The 16809-nt window shown below is 45.6% G+C and overlaps 1 protein-coding gene across 1 annotated transcript in view; it reads left to right on the top strand.

The window, feature by feature from the left end:
• Positions 1 to 16809, top strand: part of HMCN1 (hemicentin 1) — a 443635-nt gene that overhangs the window by 75231 nt on the left and 351595 nt on the right. Inside the window, exons 8-11 of the mRNA XM_056523646.1 lie at positions 5347 to 5610; positions 6984 to 7128; positions 13497 to 13618; positions 15190 to 15459. Of these exons, the coding sequence (XP_056379621.1) occupies positions 5347 to 5610; positions 6984 to 7128; positions 13497 to 13618; positions 15190 to 15459 (801 nt within the window). The remainder of the gene's footprint in view (positions 1 to 5346; positions 5611 to 6983; positions 7129 to 13496; positions 13619 to 15189; positions 15460 to 16809) is intronic.

Below are 16809 nucleotides of genomic sequence, written 5' to 3'. Positions count from 1 at the left end.
CAGTAGTTCCCCCACATTAGGTGCAGTATACAGTAGTCCCCCCACATTAGGTGCAGTATACAGTAGTTCCCCCACATTAGGTGCAGTATACAGTAGTCCCCCCACATTAGGTGCAGTATACAGTAGTTCCCCCACATTAGGTGCAGTATAGTCCCCCACATTAGGTGCAGTATGTTCCCCCACAGACATACAGCCTTCAGCCATATACAGTGTACCACTTGAGTATTCCGACCACTGCTCCGGGGTCACGATCTACTGTTATGGCCTATGGGCCATAGCAGTAGATCCTGGGAGAGGTGGTCGGAACACTGAAGATGACCGCAGGTCACTTACCATACCCGCGCGTCCTCCTCACTGCTCCGCTCCGCTGTACTGTTGCTATGAGCGCACGCACGGGACGTGACGTCCCTGCGTGCGCTTCCTCCCAGCGGCCCCTGCATTTTTAAAGTTAACGCGGGACCACTATGAGGTAAACGGGGCATCCTTGTGTCCTGAAAAGATTTTTCGGGACACAGGGATGTCCCGACTGTGACGGGGGGCCCCCTGCGGGCACGGGGCCTGGAGCTGATCACCGTCATCCAATAGGAGCGGTGTGCATAGCGATGTGATGGCGGCGACGGAGAGCGAGGATTCCGGGCAGCAGAGACATTCCGGAGCACGGGGATACCCAGGGGACGCGGCGACAGCAATGGAGGTCGACATCCAGGGCAGCGGTGACGAGCGGTGAGGGGTCCGGAACAGCGGGGATAAGTGAGTATTACCTCCTATACCAGTGGTCTTCAACCTGCGGACCTCCAGATGTTGCAAAACTACAACTCCTGGCATGCTGGGAGTTGTAGTTTTGCAACATCTGGTTGTCCGCAGGTTGAAGATCACTGTCCTATACTTTACATTGTATTTGGTTCAGAATCTTTTTTTTCTAGATTTTCCTCCTTTAAAATTGGGTGCGTCTTATATGCCGGAGCGTCTTATATGGCAAAAAATATGGTAACGCCAAAAACTTGTATATATTATCCAATTCACTTTAACTACTGTGCATAAAAATTGGGAGTCCCTTCAGTTTACAATCCGAACCAACTGTGACGCTAAAAAGTAAATTAACTCCTCTTTCCCATGGTGCCGTAAAATATCTGTTTAATCTGACTCGTTTCCTACCCCATAATAACCTTCCCAATAGGACCTCCAATTTCTTATACCATAATTTATTAAGCCACATGGGGGAAGCGTCAAAGGCAAACAAAATTTGCAAATGCAGATGCTTTACATGTCTTTTTATGTGGCTAGCCTTTGTACTTAAAAATCCCTCTATTCTGCTGCGTACTCATTCTGACATCCACTGCTCAGGATGGGGTGTGTCAGAGGCAAGCACTGAACTCACCATCCTCACTGAGTCCGCTGTGCTGTGCTGGGTATCTTCATGTAATCACTACAGGCTGCTCTGTAACCCCCTCCTCTCTGTGTTCAGGCTGCAGTCTGATAGGACAGGAGCTAGCCCCACCCTCACTTCCAGTTTTTAATTCTGACAATTCCCATTTAAAGGGGCACTCCCATGGAAAACAAACTTTTTTTTTTTTTTTTATCAACTGGTGCCACAAAGTTAAACATTTTTGTAAATTACTTCTATTTAAAATCTTAATCTTTCAGTACTTATCAGCTGCTTTATACTATAGAGGAAGTTCTTTTCTTTTTGAATTTCTTTTCTGTCTGGCCACAGTGCTCTTTGCTGACACCTCTGTCCAAGTCAGGAACTGTCCAGAGCAGGAGAAAATCCCCATAGCAAACCTCTCCTGCTCTGCACATTTCTTGACATGGACAGAGGTGTCAGCAGAGGGCACTGTGGTCAGACAGTAAAGAACTCCAGAAAGAAAAGAACTTCCTCTGTGGTATACAGCAGCTGATAAGTACTGGAAGTATTAAGATTTTTAAATAATAAGTAATTTACAAATCTGTTTAACTTTGTGGCACCAGTTGATTTAAAAAAAATTGTATTCCACCGGAGTACCCCTTTAACCTCTTCAGGACATAGGGCGTATGGATACGCCCTGCATCCCGAGTCCTTAAGGACCGAGGGCATATCCATACGCCCGTGGGAATTACGGCCCCCACCGCTAGCCGGTTGGGGACCGGAGCCGGATGCCTGCTGAAATCATTCAGCAGGCATCCCGGCATATCGCCCAGGGGGGTCATTATGCCCAATTCAGTCCAGCGATCTGCGGCGATTCCAGGTCAATCGGGTCTCCAGTGACCCGGTGTCCCGGAATTACTGGCTGTTCGTGGGCCGTCTCTGACGGCCCCGAACAGCCAGAGCCTGCAGGGGTGAGGTGGCACTGGTGCCACCTCACGATCGCCCTGATTCGTCGGCCGGATTACCGGCCGACCAATCAGGGCGCCTGCTGCGGGTGTCACTCCCGCACCCGCTCCGCCCCTCTTCCGGAGGACGTGAGCGGGTGCGGGACGTGCACCCCGGGTGCTGGGGACCCCGATCCCCGGCGTCAATGTTGGGATCGGGGCCCCAGGAGCAGCGGCGGCGGCGGTGACGACGAGGGACTGACTCTCCGGCGTGGATCGTTGGAGGTGAGTGACAGCCTCCTGCTGTTGCTTAGCAACAGCTCCCAGCATGCAAAAAGGGCATGCTGGGAGCTGTAGTTATGCAACAGCAGGAATCAGACCACCACAACTCCCAGCATTCCCTTATGGGCATGCTGGGACTTATGGTTTTGCAACAGCTGGAGGCACATTTTTTCTATGGAAAAGTGTACCTTCAGCTGTTGTATAACTACAACTCCCAGCTTGCACAAACAGCTAAAGTGCATGCTGGGAGTTGTAGTGGTGCATCTGCTGGTTGCATAACTACAACTCCCAGCATGCCCGTTGGCTATCGGTGACTGCTGAGAGTTGTAGTTTTGCAACAGCTGAAGGCACACTGGTTGTGAAACTCAGAGTTTTTTTTTTACCTAACTCAGTGTTTCACGACCGGTGTGCCTCCAGCTGTTGCAAACTACAACTCTCAGCAGTCACCGTACACCATGCACCGTACATGCTGGGAGTTGTAGTTTTGCAACAGCTGGAGGCACACTGGTTGTGAAACACTGAGTTAGGTCACAAACTCAGTGATACATAACCAGTGTGCCTACAGTTGTTGCAAAACTACAACTCTCAGCAGTCACCGACAGCCAACGGGCATGCTGGGAGTTGTAGTTATGCAACAGCTGGATGCCCCCCCCCCCCCAATGTGAACGTACAGGGTACACTCACATGGGCGGAGGATTACAGTAAGTATCTGGCTGCAAGTTTGAGCTGCCGCAAACTTTCTGCTGCAGCTCAAACTGCCAGCGAGAAACTACTGTGAACCCCCGCCCGTGCGACTGTACCGTAAAAACACTACACTACACTAACAAAAAATAAAATAAAAAGTAAAAAACACTACGTATACACATACCCCTACACAGCCCCCCTCCCCAATAAAAATGAAAAACATCTGGTACGCCACTGTTTCCAGAACGGAGCCTCCAGCTGTTGCAAAACAACTCCCAGTATTGTCGGACAGCCGTTGACTGTCCAGGCATGCTGGGAGTTTTGCAACAGCTGGAGGCACCCTGTTTGGGAATCACTGGCGTAGAATTCCCCTATGTCCACCCCTATGCAAGTCCCTAATTTAGGCCTCAAATGCGCATGGCGCTCTCACTTTGGAGCCCTGTCGTATTTCAAGGCAACAGTTTAGGGTCACATATGGGGTATCGCCGTACTCAGGAGAAATTGTGTTACAAATTTTGGGGGGTATTTTCTGCTTTTACCCATTTTAAAAATGTCAAATTTTTGGGAAAACAAGCATTTTAGGTAAAAAAAAAATTTTTTTTTTACATATGCAAAAGTCGTGAAACACCTGTGGGGTATAAAGGTTCACTTAACCCCTTGTTACGTTCCCCGAGGGGTCTAGTTTCCAAAATGGTATGCCATGTGGTTTTTTTTTTTGCTGTCCTGGCACCATAGGGGCTTCCTAAATGCGGCATGCCCCCAGAGAAAAATTTGCTTTCAAAAAGCCAAATGTGACTCCTTCTCTTCCGAGACCTGTAGTGCGCCAGCAGAGCACTTTTCACCCCCATATGGGGTGTTTTCTGAATCAGGGGAAATTTGGCTTCAAATTTTTAGGGGTATTTTCTGCTATTACCCTTTTTAAAAATTAAAATTTTTTGGGAAAACAAGCATTTTAGGTAAAATTTTTTTTTTTTTTTTTTACATTTGCAAAAGTCGTGAAACACCTGTGGGGTATTAAGGTTCACTTTATCCCATGTTACATTCCCCGAGGGGTCTAGTTTCCAAAATGGTATGCCATGTGTTTTTTTTTTAGCTGTTCTGGCACCATAAGGGCTTCCTAAAGGTGACATGCCCCCCAAAAACCATTTCAGAAAAACGTACTCTCCAAAATCCCCTTGTCGCTACTTCGCTTCTGAGCCCTCTACTGCGCCTGCCGAACACTTTACATAGACATGAGGTATGTGCTTACTCAAGAGAAATTGGGCTACAAATACAAGTAAAAATTTTGTCCTTTTACCCCTTGTAAAAATTCAAAAATTGGGTCTACAAGAACATGTGAGTGTAAAAAATGAAGATTGTGAATTTTCTCCTTCACTTTGCTGCTATTCGTGTGAAACACCTAAAGGGTTAAAACACTTACTGAATGTCATTTTGAATACTTTGGGGGGTGTAGTTTTTATAATGGGGTCATTTATGGGGTATTTCTAATATGAAGACCCTTCAAATCCACTTCAAACCTGAACTGGTCCCTGAAAAATACTGAGTTTGAAAATTTTGTGAAAAATCGGAAAATTGCTGCTGACCGTTGAAGCCCTCTGGTGTCTTCCAAAAGTAAAAACTCATCAATTTTATGATGCAAACATAAAGTAGACATATTGTATATGTGAACCAAAAAAAATGTATTCGTAATATCCATTTTCCTTACAAGCAGAAAGCTTCAAAGTTAGAAAAATGCAAAATTTTCAAATTTTTCATCAAATTTACGGATTTTTCACCAAGAAAGGATGCAAGTATCGACAAAAATTTACCACTATGTTAAAGTAGAATATGTCACGAAAAACAATCTCGGAATCAGAATGATAACTAAAAGCATCCCAGAGTTATTAATGTTTAAAGTGACAGTGGTCAGATGTGCAAAAAACGCTCCGGTCCTTAAGGCCAAAATGGGCTCCGTCCTGAAGGGGTTAAGCAAACTTTTAAAATTTCAACATAAAAAAGTGTATTAAATATTTTTAGCCCTTTTCTTTATCTTTATAGTTTCATTAACTGTTGAGTTTCCTGATCCTGTATGTAATGTCCTTTTTCCTATAGGGATTCCCACCTATGTTCTCTTAAACGTAACTGGCCTCCAGCATCCAGCAAGAATTGACCGTGTTGAGCTATTAACCACCTCAGGACTTCTTCTGAAGACAATTTCCATCAAATATTATCCTGACAGAATACCCTATGAGATATGGAACATCACTGAGTTTATTCCACCCACAGAACCGTTTTTTCTAAGAATATCCGGTTACGATAAGGATGACTACCTGTTTCAGAGAGCTTCAAGCGTTTCGTTTTCTAATATTGTGCCAGGTAATCGATGAACAATGAACTTATTCAGCAACCTAGGTGTATCCAACGTCAGACCTGTATATGTGCTTGTTGCTATAGAGCAGTGGTCTCCAGACTGCGGCCCTCTAGATGTACCAAAACTACAATTTCCAGCATGACTGGACAACCAATGAGTTGTAGTTTTGCAACATCATGAGGGCTGCAGTTTGGAGACCACTGATATTGAGCATGTGCAAGGATGAAGAAACCGATGTATACTTTGTCCATGTTACAGGAGCTTCTATATTCAGGGTCCTTAAGCGGTACTCCACCCCTAGACATCTTATCCCCCATCCAAAGGATCCCAGACATCCGGTGCACAAAGCGAACTTTGCTCTGTGCCGGATGACTGGCGTCGTGGGGTGGAGGCTCGTGACGTCATGGCCATGCCCCCTCAATGCAAGTCTATGGGAGGGGGCGTGAGGGCCGTCACGCCCCCTCCCATAGACTTGCATTGTGAGGGCGGGGCTATGATGTGACGAACGGGGCATGGCCGTGACGTCACAAGCCTCTGGCACTGCACCCGACGCTCTGAACGAACGCCGGGTGCAGCAAGGAGATTGCGGGGGTCCCCAGTGGTGGGACCGCCGCGATCCTTTGAATAGGGTATAAGATGTCTAGGGGCGGAGTACCCCTTTAAGACCTTCACTTGTTGTCCAAACCATTGGATAGTGGCTTTAAAGGTGTACTCCACACCAAATCATAGGGAATAAGATGTCTGATCGTGGGGTGTACGGCCACTGGGATCCCCCATCGATCTCCGGTCCGGCACACCAGCATTATGAATATTTATGTTCAGAACGCCGGCTGTGCTAGGCTTCGGCCAGCCGTGGTTGTCACGCCCCTCCATTAGCTATATGGAGGGGGCTGGATGGCTGTGGTCGCTCGTAATCTGGCATTGAGCAGAGTCCGCTCCATGCAAGCAGACTACTGTAGTGTCGGGCCGGAGATCGCAGGGGGTCTCAGTGGTGGGACCCCCCCAATCAGACATCTTATCCCCTATACTTTGGATGGGAAATAAGATATCTAGGGGCGGAGTGCTCCTTTAATGTCTGCAAAAATGGTGGAGTTTATGTAAAACCCAAACAAAAGCTGCTATTTTAGGGGGCATTCCCAGACATTTTAGGTCAATTTAGATGGGGGTAAATGTCCTAAATTTTAGTTAGTGAAGTATTGGTAGGCATGCATTATACATTACTGCTCATGTCAACAATCTGTTCCTTACTCATTTTGTCTTCTTTGGTGCCACATAAATTCTAATAGGCAATGGCTTTGGGATAGGGTTGGAATTTGCCGTTGGTTGTAACATTCAGTGACTATTTACTGTGCGTTTACTACATTACGTATTCTCGTAGGACCTCCGAAGGCATCCATACCTCAAGTTACACCTGGCTACTATCTACAACCTGGTCGCATTCTATGCTACGTGGAAAGTCTTATACCTATATCCGTGCATTTTAGAAAGAACGGCATCAGACTTGGTATAGAACAAATATTCCAGTATGTATAATTGTTATTAAAATAAAAAAAAATGTGTCAATGTCATGATGTAGATGGGAACTGAGTCTGTAATTTAGAAAGAGAAGCGTTCAAGGGTATGTAGTGTACTAATATTGGGGAAACAAAGAGGGTTGCGCCACTCCTTCCCTCATTTTTTAGCTTTTTATTGCATAAAGTTTTGTATGCAGTTAAGTTAATATTATTATTTTCTGTTATCTGACATGTAGGAGATTTATATTAGGATTATGTTTGCAACTTTATTGATGTGTTATTCTGGCCTCACAAAGGGGTTCTCCACTGGAAAACATTTTTTTTATTTTTATCAACTGGTGCCAGAAAGTTAAACAGATTTGTAAATTACTTCTATTTAAAAAATATTAACCCTTCCAGTACTTATCAGCTGTTGTATGTTTTAGAGGAAGTTCTTTTCTTTTTGAATTTCATTTCAGTCTGACCACAGAGCTCTCTGCTGACACCTCTGTCCATTTTAAGAACTGTACAGAGTAGGAGCAAATCCCCTATAGCAAACCTATCCTGCTCTGGACACTTCCAAAAATGGACAGAGGTGTCAGCAGAGAGCACTGTGGTCAGACAGAAAGGAAATTCAAAAAGAAAAGGACTTCCTGTGGAGCATACAGCAGCTGAGAAGATTAAGATTCCTAAATAGAAGTAATTTGCAAACTTTCTGCCACCAGTTGATTTAAAAAAAATATGTTTTCCAGGGGAGTACCCCTTTAAGCAGGGGGCGGGGGGGGGGGTCTACTGAATTCTGAGCTGTAAATGACTGAAAAAAGTGCAAAACCAAAGATGCTTGTGAATATAAAAATGGCTGAAAATATGGTTGAAAATAAGGCCCAAGAAAGGGAGTGAAATCCCAGCGCTCCGGACACAAGTTTCTTCCATAAAACGTATTAGCTTTATTGCAAACTTCTTTAAATTACTGTTTAAATCGGTTTTAATTAAATTTTTTCAAGAAAATATGACAACCTGTGTAATAAACAAACATACAAGCAAAGGTTCCTTTATAACAAATCAAGAAGCAGAGGTCTCCTGGGATGTCGGTGTTTATGATGCTTATATTACAAATGTCCTACCTTCTTTTCTTTAAATCTTTTTTATTAGTTTTCATCTCAAGTAGCATAATACATACAATGGCAATGGTAAAAAACAAGACAAGCAGACAAGAATAAGCAAAAAAAAAGGAAAAACACAAAACCACTCAACACACCCTAAGTAAATCACTTCCGCAATCGCTCCCCCAATCGCCAATCGCTTTCCTGTCCTACCTTCTTTTCAATTCTTTCACATTAGAAATGTTGCACTGAGCACACTTATGTCAAAAGTAAGAAAAGAAAAGAGCTCAAAATCATACAAAACCAAAAACAATAACATTAAACTAAAACATGAAGTACATGGATAATTGAACATCAACAGCTTCCTGCCCACAGTTCAGACATAGTCTAAGTGAAGTGCGGCAGTTGTATCAAAGCCCTGGAATGAGGTGTTCCGGCCGGCATCGTCTCATGGTATCAAATTAAAGTAATTGCTTTTGTGAGTCAAGGATACTGTAAATGAAAGACAAGAGCAGTTGTTAAGAGTAGAGATGAGCGAACTTACAGTAAATTTGATTCGTCACAAACTTCTCGGCTCGGCAGTTGATGGCTTATCCTGCATAAATTAGTTCAGCCTTCAGGTGCTCCGGTGGGCTGGAAAAGGTGGATACATTCCTAGGAAAGAGTCTCCTAGGACTGTATCCACCTTTTCCAGCCCACCGGAGCACCAGAAAGCTGAACTAATTTATGCAGGAAAAGTCATCAACTGCCGAGCCGAGAAGTTTGTGACGAATCGAATTTACTGTAAGTTTGCTTATCTCTAGACCTGATCTCCACTAACTTTACTCATGAGCTAACACTCACTCTCACTCACATTGGAATAACCCAGCAGATTCTCTAGTTATGAACAAATAAGTACTACACAGCTGTGTTCACCTATTAAAGGGGTACTCCGCTGTTCAGTGTTTGGAACAAAATGTCCCGAATGCTTAGAGCTGGCGCCGGGAGCTTATGATGTCATAGCCCCACCCCCTCATGCCGCCCCGCCCCACCCCACCCCACCCCTCAATGCAAGTCTAAGGGAGGGGGCATGATGGCTGTCACGCGCCCTCCCATAGACTTGCATTAAGGGGGCGGGGTGTGATGTCCTGAGGGACTGGGCTATGACGTCACGAGCTCCCGGTGTCGGCTCTAAGCATTGGGGACATTTTGTTCCAAATGCTGAGCAGCGGAGTACCCCTTTAAAGACTTTACATGGATGGTAATCAAGATGGAAGAAGATCACCTCTCTTGGCTCTCAAATAACAACTATTTTGGTCTCTTAAACGTCTTTAAATTACAAGGTAAACTATTAAAGAAGGTGTCCAGCGGTAATAAACTTATCCCCTATCCACAGGCTGGGACCCCCTGTAATGATATATGTAATGATATGTTTTTATAGTTCGGACATTTACGCACGCGGCGATACCACATATGTTTATTTTTTTTTTTTTTACACTGTTTTATTTTTTTTATTGGAAAAGGGGGGGTGATTCAAACTTTTATTAGGGAAAGGGTTAAATGACCTTTATTAACACTTTTTTTTTATTTTGCAGTGTTATAGGTCCCATAGGGACCTATAACACTGCACACTCTGATCTCCTATGCTGATCACTGGCGTGTATTAACACGCCTGTGATCAGTGTTATCGGTGCTTGACTGCTCCTGCCTGGATCTCAGGCACGGAGCAGTCATTCGCCGATCGGACATCGGGGAGGCAGGTAAGGGCCCTCCCGGTGTCCTGTCAGCTGTTCGGGACGCCGCGATTTCACCGCGGCGGTCCCGAACAGCCCGACTGAGCAGCCGGGTCACTTTCACTTTCACTTTAGAAGCGGCGGTCAGCTTTGACCGCCGCTTCTAAAGAAGTTAATACCGCACATCGCCGCGATCGGCGATGTGTGGTATTAGCCGCGGGTTCCGGCCATTGATGAGCGCCGGGACCAACGTGATATGATGCGGGATCGCGGCGCGATCCCGCTTCATATCGCGGGAGCCGGCGCAGGACGTAAATATACGTTCTGTGTCGTTAAGGGGTTAAGTTAACAATGAGGCGTTCCTCACTGAAACTCTCTGGAGCAGTTCTTCAAAAAAATCCCCAAGGAAATGTGTAAGTAGTCACAGAACTTCTCCAGATGCCCATGAACCTCTAGATAAGTTTATTACCGCTGGACATTTTCTTTAACCGGCACATTTCAAAATGAATTGTTTTCCATGGGGGAGATTTATCAATACCTGTGCAGAGGAAAAGTTGCCTAGTTGCTCATGACAACCAATCAGATCACTTCTTTCATTTTTAACAAGGCCTCTACAAAATAAAAGAAGGGATCTGATTGGTTTCTATGGGCAACTGGGCAACTTTTCCTCTGCACAGGTTTGGGATAAATCTCCCCCACTGGCCTTTTATCCTGCAGAATCTCTCGATCCTCAATCACTGCCTAAAAACTGTTCACAATACTTGCTTTGCTTTTGGGCCTTTTTTGGATTTGTTTTTTACTAGTTTTTGAGTACAAAGGATGCTCTGTAGTGCAATAAACATTTAAAGAGTAGCTCCCACCATCCCTTTTTTTCCCTCTCCGTCCCTGCCTATTTCCCATCTATCCCTAACCTCCTCCCTGCCTAATTTTTTTTTTTTACTATATAAAAAATGCTTTTTGTCTGCCTGGCAGTGTGCTCACTACCAGGCAGACTTCCCCAGCAGGCACCACGTCACTTATGCCTGCTGGGGGGGACTTCCGCCCTTAGTCCACCTATACAGGGTGCCTCCAGCTGTTTCACCACTACAACTCCCAGCTTGCCCTGACATCTATTGGCTATCAGGGCATGCTGGGAGTTGTAGTGGGGAAAAACTGGAGGCACCCTGTGTTAAAAACAATACATGGCCGCGGCGCAACCCGAACCCCGCTACCCCTCCCCTGAACCTCGCTACCCCTCCCCTGAACCTCGCTACCCCTCCCCTGAACCTCGCTAACCGAACACCCGCTACCCGAACACCCCCCCCCCCCTAAACCCCCCACCCCCCAGACAAACCTGGACAGTGCAGCGACAGGCAGGACAGCAGCGACGGAATGCCGGGAGGCGGGGCCAGCATGCAAGGCCAGGGAGCAGGGGAGCCAATGCGCGCTTCTTCTGTTCTCAGCGCTCGCTCCCGCCTGTTTGATTGACAGGCGGGAGCGAGCACTGCAGTGAGTGAATTCCGACTCATTGCCAGGCTTCAATGAGTCGAAATTCACTAGTGACGTCACTGCCGAATGCATTCGGCCACTAGGAGGGCGAATTTAAAAGTGATTTTAAACTGTTTTAAAATCACTTTTTTTAATTAAAGTATATTAGAGATATGTTGTAGTACTTACCGTATATACTCGAGTATAAGCCGAGTTTTTCAGCACGATTTTTGTGCTGAAAACACCCCCCTCGGCTTATACTCGAGTGAACTCCCCCACCCGCAGTGGTCTTCAACCTCCGGACCTCCAGAGGTTTCAAAACTACAACTCCCAGCAAGCCCGGGCAGCCATCGGCTGTCCGGGCTTGCTGGGAGTTGTAGTTTTGAAACCTCCGGAGGTCCGCAGGTTGAAGACCACCGCGGCCTTCGACATCATCCAGCCCCCTCTCACCCCCCTTTAGTTCTGTACAGTACTCACCTCCGCTCGGCGCTGGTCCGGTCCTGCAGGACTGTCCGGTGAGGAGGTGGTCCGGTGGGATAGTGGTTCCGGGCTGCTATCTTCACCGGGGAGGCCTCTTCTAAGCGCTTCGGGCCCGGCCCCAGAATAGTCACGTTGCCTTGACAACGACGCAGAGGTACGTTCATTGCCAACGTACTTCTGCGTCATTGTCAAGGCAACGCCTCTATTCCGGGCCGGAAGCGCGGAGAAGAGGCGCCCCCGGTGAAGATAGCAGCCCAAACCACTATCCCACCGGACCACCTCCTCTCCGGACAGTCCTGCAGGACCGGACCAGCGCCGAGCGGAGGTGAGTACTGTACAGAACTAAAGGGGGGTGCCTATGGCTGCCCGGGCTTGCTGGGAGTTGTAGTTTTGAAACCTCTGGAGGTCCGCAGGTTGAAGACCACTGAGGGCGGATGATGAGAAGAGGATGATGAAGGGGGGGTGTGGGATGATGACAAGAGGATGATGAAGGGGGGTGGGGATGATGACAAGGGGATGATGAAGGGGGGTGTGTGGGATGATTACAAGGGGATGATGAAGGGGGTGGGGATGATGACAAGGGGATGATGAAGGGGGGTGGGGATGATGACAAGGGGATGATGAAGGGGGGATGTGTGGGATGATGACAAGGGGATGATGACAGGTGATGATGATGAGGGTCTGGATGATGACAGGCGGTGATGATGATGAGGATGTTTATGACAGGGGTCTGGATGATGACAGGGGGGATGATGTATTTCCCACCCTAGGCTTATACTCGAGTCAATAACTTTTCCTGGGATTTTGGGTTGAAATTAGGGGTCTCAGCTTATACTCGGGTCGGCTTATACTCGAGTATATACGGTAAGTACTACAACATATCATTTTTTTTTATTTCATGACAGTGCCCATTTAACCTTATGATAGTTTTATGATGAAGGAGAGAGGCTTACCTTTAGGTGTTGGAGTGAGGGCACCGCACAGTCCGCACCTATGGTACCATAATGTTAAAGTTTATGATCCAGAGAAGCGATCAGTGCAAGAAGGAGAGGAGGAACCACGAAGAGTATTGGAAGAATGAGTTTATTGCTGGTGCACACCGTCTCATGTGTGAATGGACACTGACCACTTAATAAAACAATTAAAGCTATTTAGTTGGGGTTTCGGATCCTGAAAAACTACGGTAGCTTTAATTCTTTTATTACGTGGTCAGTGTCCGTTCACTTTCCATTAATTGTTGTACACAGCCAGTAAACCCATTCTTCCAATACTCTTCGTGGTTCCTCTTCTCCTCCATAGCCCAAATATGGCTATTTCCATTCAGGACATATTTTGGGCCATTTATAGCCCCAAATATGTCCCAATGTATGGCAGAAATACCATCATTTAAGCCGTAAATAGCCCAAATAAAAAACGGACTGGCACATAATTATACAGCCATGAAAAATTATGGGCACAAAATTAATATTCTATATTCAATAGAACTCAATAGGAAAAAATATGTCATTCTTGAACCATAAAATGGGCATTTTATTTAAAAAAAAACATGCGTAAATACAGTGTAAGAACATAACCTAACAAAGATTTCCTTGATTACTAGAACTTTTATGCAATTATAAAATGATTTTACTTTTAGAGAGTCTGTAGAAGCCGCCTGGGAAATCGCGAATGTGTCTTCCCGAGATGAGGGCTACTATGAATGTTTTGCTGTAAGCACCGCGGGAAGTGCACGAGCTCAGACATTTCTAGATGTTAATGGTGAGTAATATGATTTATACGGATGAATTATATGTTAAGTACTGTCTGCAAAATAGTGCCAAGAAAATGTAGCTATTAGGCTGGATTCACACACCAGGCCCAGATTTACTACTAAAAATGCACTAGAATTTGGGCACAATTTTGTTGCACCAAAAATTATCTTGTATGACTTTCGCCACATAGTTAGAAAAAAAAAAAGAGTTCATCAATAACCCCACTGTGGGTATATACTGAACCCACAAGAAACATAATACTAAAAATGCACTAGAATTTGGGCACAATTTTGTTGCACCAAAAATTATCTTGTATGACTTTCGCCACATAGTTAGAAAAAAACAAGAGTTCATCAATAACCCCACTGTGGGTATATACTAAGCCCACAAGAAACATAATACTAATCGTCACTGGTGTAATTCCAGATGTCCTCAATTATTGGATAGGAGTTATATGGGCATGCTGTCTCTGAAAACCGGGATAATGGGAGGTGCTAACGCCGGAAACAAAAGTACCATAGTAATAATAAACATATGAAGAAAGATAATGGAGCACTCACCCGTTGTACTTCCCAGGCTGGCCGATAGATAGTGACGATCGTCTTCTCTTAGCATGGTAGATGGTCCAGGGGGAGCTCAGACGCCGGCCACGGTCCATATCACGCCACTTGGCGCTTCGTCAGGCCGCCATGGACGGCCTGACGAAGCGCCAAGTGGCGTGATAAGGACCATGGCCGGTTGATAAATTTAGAGCACATAAGCAAAACAAAAAAGGCGCAGCTGAGACTTTTGAGAGACTTTTTTTGTGGCTTTTTAAATTTGCTCGCGTACAGGAGTTTTGTACTTTGAGACTTTTTTTGCCTGTGTGCGACTTTCGCACATCATAAATACCAGACCACTGCAAAGTGAAGACTTTTTGCGCAATTTTCGTACACAAAAAAAATAAATAAATGCCTTGATAAATGTCCCCCATAGATTTTAAATCTGCAGTGGAGTAAAGTTCATATTAGCACATGTGTGGATCACCATTAAAGGGGTACGCCAGGGAACTAAATCCATAGCCTACCATTTACCTTTCATCAACCTATTTAATTGTCTAAATATCTTTTATAAGCTAAACAGAGCAGTTTCCCCTCTTTGAGTGTACTTACATGCATGAAGTGAGGGAATGACATCATCCAGCCACCCACTCTGTCTCTGTCCAAAATCCCCTTTAGTGCTGAGAACTGGAAGGTGTGTGCAGCCTCAGCCAATCTGACACTGAACCTCTCTCTGCTGCTCAGAGCAGGAGGGTGGGGGCTGGCAGAGCAGTGCTGCAATGATTGCTGGGAGGTGTAGGGAAGGGAAGAAAGAATATCAAGCAGCCAGAAAAGACAACAGGGCCACAGGAGCCATGCATATCAGGCAGGGTGGTTTACAGGGAACATATCCAAGCATATGTACATATATGTAAAATTCCCCTTTAAAAATCAGGTTTCTCTCTAATACTCTAAGTTTATATGCATTAGGTAGCTGTATATCCATGTATGTGCAATGTATGTCTGACTTACAATCTTGCTTGTGTTCATATGCTTGTAGAACCTCCTCCTGTGCTGAAAGCTTCAAACAACATCACCACAAACCTTGGGGAAGACGCTATATTAATATGTCAGGTTGTGAGCAGTGTCCGGTACAATTTAACCTGGTGGAGAAAAAAACTCAGACTGGCCAATGCTCCTGGGATTCACATTCTAAGCGACAACTCTCTAAAGATCACACATGTAAACATCAGTGACACTGGAGAATATGTCTGTTCTGCATCCAATGAAGGTGGAACAACTGCGGTCACCTCATTTCTTACTGTGCAAGGTACTCGCTTTCACATAAACCCAACCAACATGACAATTTATTGCAGATGTTGTTTTGTTTTAGATTTAAACTCGGAACCCAAGTGCTGTAAGGAAACAGTGCAAATCCATGTGCCAGCAAGCTAAACGCGCCAAGCACCAGATACAAACCATAGACACATATGGCACTATTTCAGGGAAACATTATTTTTTAAATTAATCTCAGACAAACCTTTTAATTCTGTTTACTTGAAGTGTTTAAAGGCTATTGACATCTTTCCACTGATTTTATTTTATTTGTTTCTAAATGCAAGAATTAAGCAACTATCTAAGGCTGCGTTCACACTACGTTTGCAGCCTATGGCTGCCAGGTCAGGCTGGGACCCGCACAGCTTCTCACTCACTTTAAAGAGTACCTGTCACCAAACTAAACTTTTAATATATTGTTCCTTATGTACTTATAAGACACTTTACTATTTATTTGCTGTTAAAATTCTCAACCTTTATATTTTTTGTTAATGTGATCGAACAAACGGCCACTAGGTGGCTCTGTTCTGTTCTCTGCGCAACTCAGACAGTTGGTTTGGTCTCCTCCTGACCTGGCAGGAGACCAAACTCAGGAAGTGTGTGCAGGGCATGGCGAGGCACAGCTCTTTCAGGCTTCAGTGACATCGCGCCTGCTGGGGAATGCCCACTTTCTCCTGCCAGGAGCTCATACAGTGTGAGCAATGGGAAATGAATGATACAAAGCTTTTTAAAGCTCTGACATTTTTTTTTAAAGATTTAAGGGCAGGAGGGGTGTTAGGAGTAGTTAGGGAATATAATCTGAGTTAGTTTAGAAAATATGGTTGTTACGCCGAGCGCTCCAGGTCCCTGCTCCTCCCCGGAGCGCTCGCGGCGTTTTCCTCTCTGCAGCGCCCCAGTCAGACCCGCTGATCAGGAGCGCTGCACTGACACTACCGGCAGGGATGCGATTCGCATAGCGGGACGCGCCCGCTCGCGAATCGCATCCCAAGCTACTCACCTCTCCCGGTCCCCGGTTGTCACGTCCTGGCGCGCGCGGCTCTGCTCTCTAGGGCGCGCGTGCGCCAGCTCTCTAAGATTTAAAGGGCCAGTGCACCACTGATTGGTACCTGGCCCAATCAGTCTAATTAGCTTCCACCTGCTCCACGTCCTTATAACCTCACTTCCCCTTCCCTGCTCTGCCGGATCTTGTTGCCCTTGTGCCTAGAGAAAGAGTTTACTGTGTTTGCCACACCAGTGTTTCCAGACCTCTTGCTATCACCATTGACTATGAACCTTGCCGCCTGCCCTGACCTTCTGCTACGTCTGACCTTGCCTTTGCCTAATCCCTTGCACCGCGCCTATCTCA

The sequence above is a fragment of the Hyla sarda genome, chromosome 6 (assembly GCF_029499605.1).
Source record: "Hyla sarda isolate aHylSar1 chromosome 6, aHylSar1.hap1, whole genome shotgun sequence".
Taxonomy (NCBI): Eukaryota; Metazoa; Chordata; class Amphibia; order Anura; family Hylidae; genus Hyla; species Hyla sarda.
Note: the sequence above shows the minus strand (reverse complement) of the source record. Positions and strands in the feature narration are given on the sequence as shown.